The sequence below is a fragment of the Pundamilia nyererei genome, unplaced genomic scaffold (genome assembly GCF_000239375.1).
Source record: "Pundamilia nyererei isolate P.nyererei 1_Seehausen unplaced genomic scaffold, PunNye1.0 scaffold00154, whole genome shotgun sequence".
NCBI lineage: Eukaryota > Metazoa > Chordata > Actinopteri > Cichliformes > Cichlidae > Pundamilia > Pundamilia nyererei.
Window position 1 is genome coordinate 887,301 of NW_005187555.1, and position 1,590 is coordinate 888,890.

Here is a 1,590-nt window from a genome sequence, read left to right on the forward strand (position 1 = left end):
CCCCGATCCTACCCCGATCGCCCCGATCCTACCCTGTGAATCACAGGATGGAGTTTTTGTTCTCCTTAATATTGTTGTATAAAATCTCGTCAGAGGACAGAAAATAATAATCGTGATTTACTTCTGTGACATCACATTACACATGTTCAGTTGTCTTACCTGGTAGTTACCATGACCACATGTACGTAATCCAGGAAGATGTAGCGGCTGAACTCAAACTCCACATTGAAAGTTACCTGGACAGGAAAGGAGCAGGTGCAAATTCATCCTCTCAGGATCAAAAGCATTTAATCGTCTCCTTCTCCTGGCCTAACATCCTTAATTAGAACATTTTAGTCAGAACGTTAAATGTCTGCTCCATCACATCATCGTGTGAAGCTTCTTTGTTTTCTGTTTTTTATTTATTTTATTTTCCACTGCAGCCTGTCGTCGTCTGCGGCTGAACCTGTTTTCCCTCCGGCTGTGTTCTCCCCCCAACCAGCAGCCGGAGCCTTTTTAACAGGAAGCTGGAAATAATCTCCAGCTCAGTCTTATTCACACAGCAGCCCTGAGGGGCCTCACAGTGAGGGGTGGGGATCACGGTCATGTTTACAGGGACACTCGTTAAGGTAATGAAGGATTTTAGTCAGCAGCTATCATTGGCAGCATATTTCTGCCCAGTTTAATCACTGTTATTAGTCTGGCTGTATAACAGCGGTATGATGAGCTAATAACCTGTTTATCTGTGATGTTCAAACCTGTCCACATATTTAGGAGGAAGAAGAAGCTCCATCACCCTAAACAAAGGGCTGTTGTATCAGGGCAACAATAATAACCAATGAGGAAACTGCAGGTGGTCGATCCTTTTTTTATCCCAAAATCATAATTTGAATGAAAATAGCTCTGCCCTACCTGAGACAGCGACTTCATGAATGGCGCGCTGATGTTGCAGATCCTCTGGGTTGCCAGTCTGTCCTCAGAGGAGCACTCAATCTGGATATCTGATTGGTCCTGAGGGAAGAGGCGGCATAACATGAATCCAGCATGCACTTTGACCTTTTTAGGATGAGGACAGAAAGTTTGAGTACCTTCACTAAGAGGCTGGAGAAGATCAGGTTGGAGGAGGTGGAGATGTGGATGGCAGCTCCGTATGCGTTCTCTCCCTGGTTCTCCAGTCGGGCGAACACCACCATCCTCCTTCGCTCGGACTCCACGACAAACGGCTGCCTCTCAGGCGCCCCCTGGTGGCTGCAGATGGAGCTGGCAGCCCGTCGGTTCGACCTGCAGAACTGCCTACAGGTGAAGCAAAGAAATAATTACCAGTCTCTTAATAATTTACACGGATAGACGTAAGGGATTAGTTTAGTGGAGACCGGGTTACTCACTGAGCACTCATCAGGTCCGTGTGACTATGGAGGATGAGGTCAGGAACGCAGGTGTCTTCCTGCTCACATCCGTTCCAGAAGTGAATCTACAGGGGAAAAAAGATGATTAATGCATTTATCCATTTGTTGCAGGACATAAACACTGAAGGGAGAATTCTGAGATACTTCCAGTACAGACGACAGGCTTACAAAAGTATTCGGCCCCCTTGAACTTTCCCACATTTTG

The 1,590-nt window shown here is 46.4% G+C and overlaps 1 protein-coding gene across 1 annotated transcript in view; it reads right to left on the reverse strand.

Annotated features, from left to right (window-relative positions):
• itga11b (integrin, alpha 11b) overlaps positions 1-1,590 on the reverse strand; it is a 36,993-nt gene that overhangs the window by 5,560 nt on the left and 29,843 nt on the right. Inside the window, exons 19-22 of the mRNA XM_005745105.1 lie at positions 1,365-1,450; positions 1,068-1,272; positions 892-990; positions 160-236 (exon numbers count right to left, since the gene is read on the reverse strand). Coding sequence (XP_005745162.1) covers positions 160-236; positions 892-990; positions 1,068-1,272; positions 1,365-1,450 — 467 coding nt within the window. The remainder of the gene's footprint in view (positions 1-159; positions 237-891; positions 991-1,067; positions 1,273-1,364; positions 1,451-1,590) is intronic.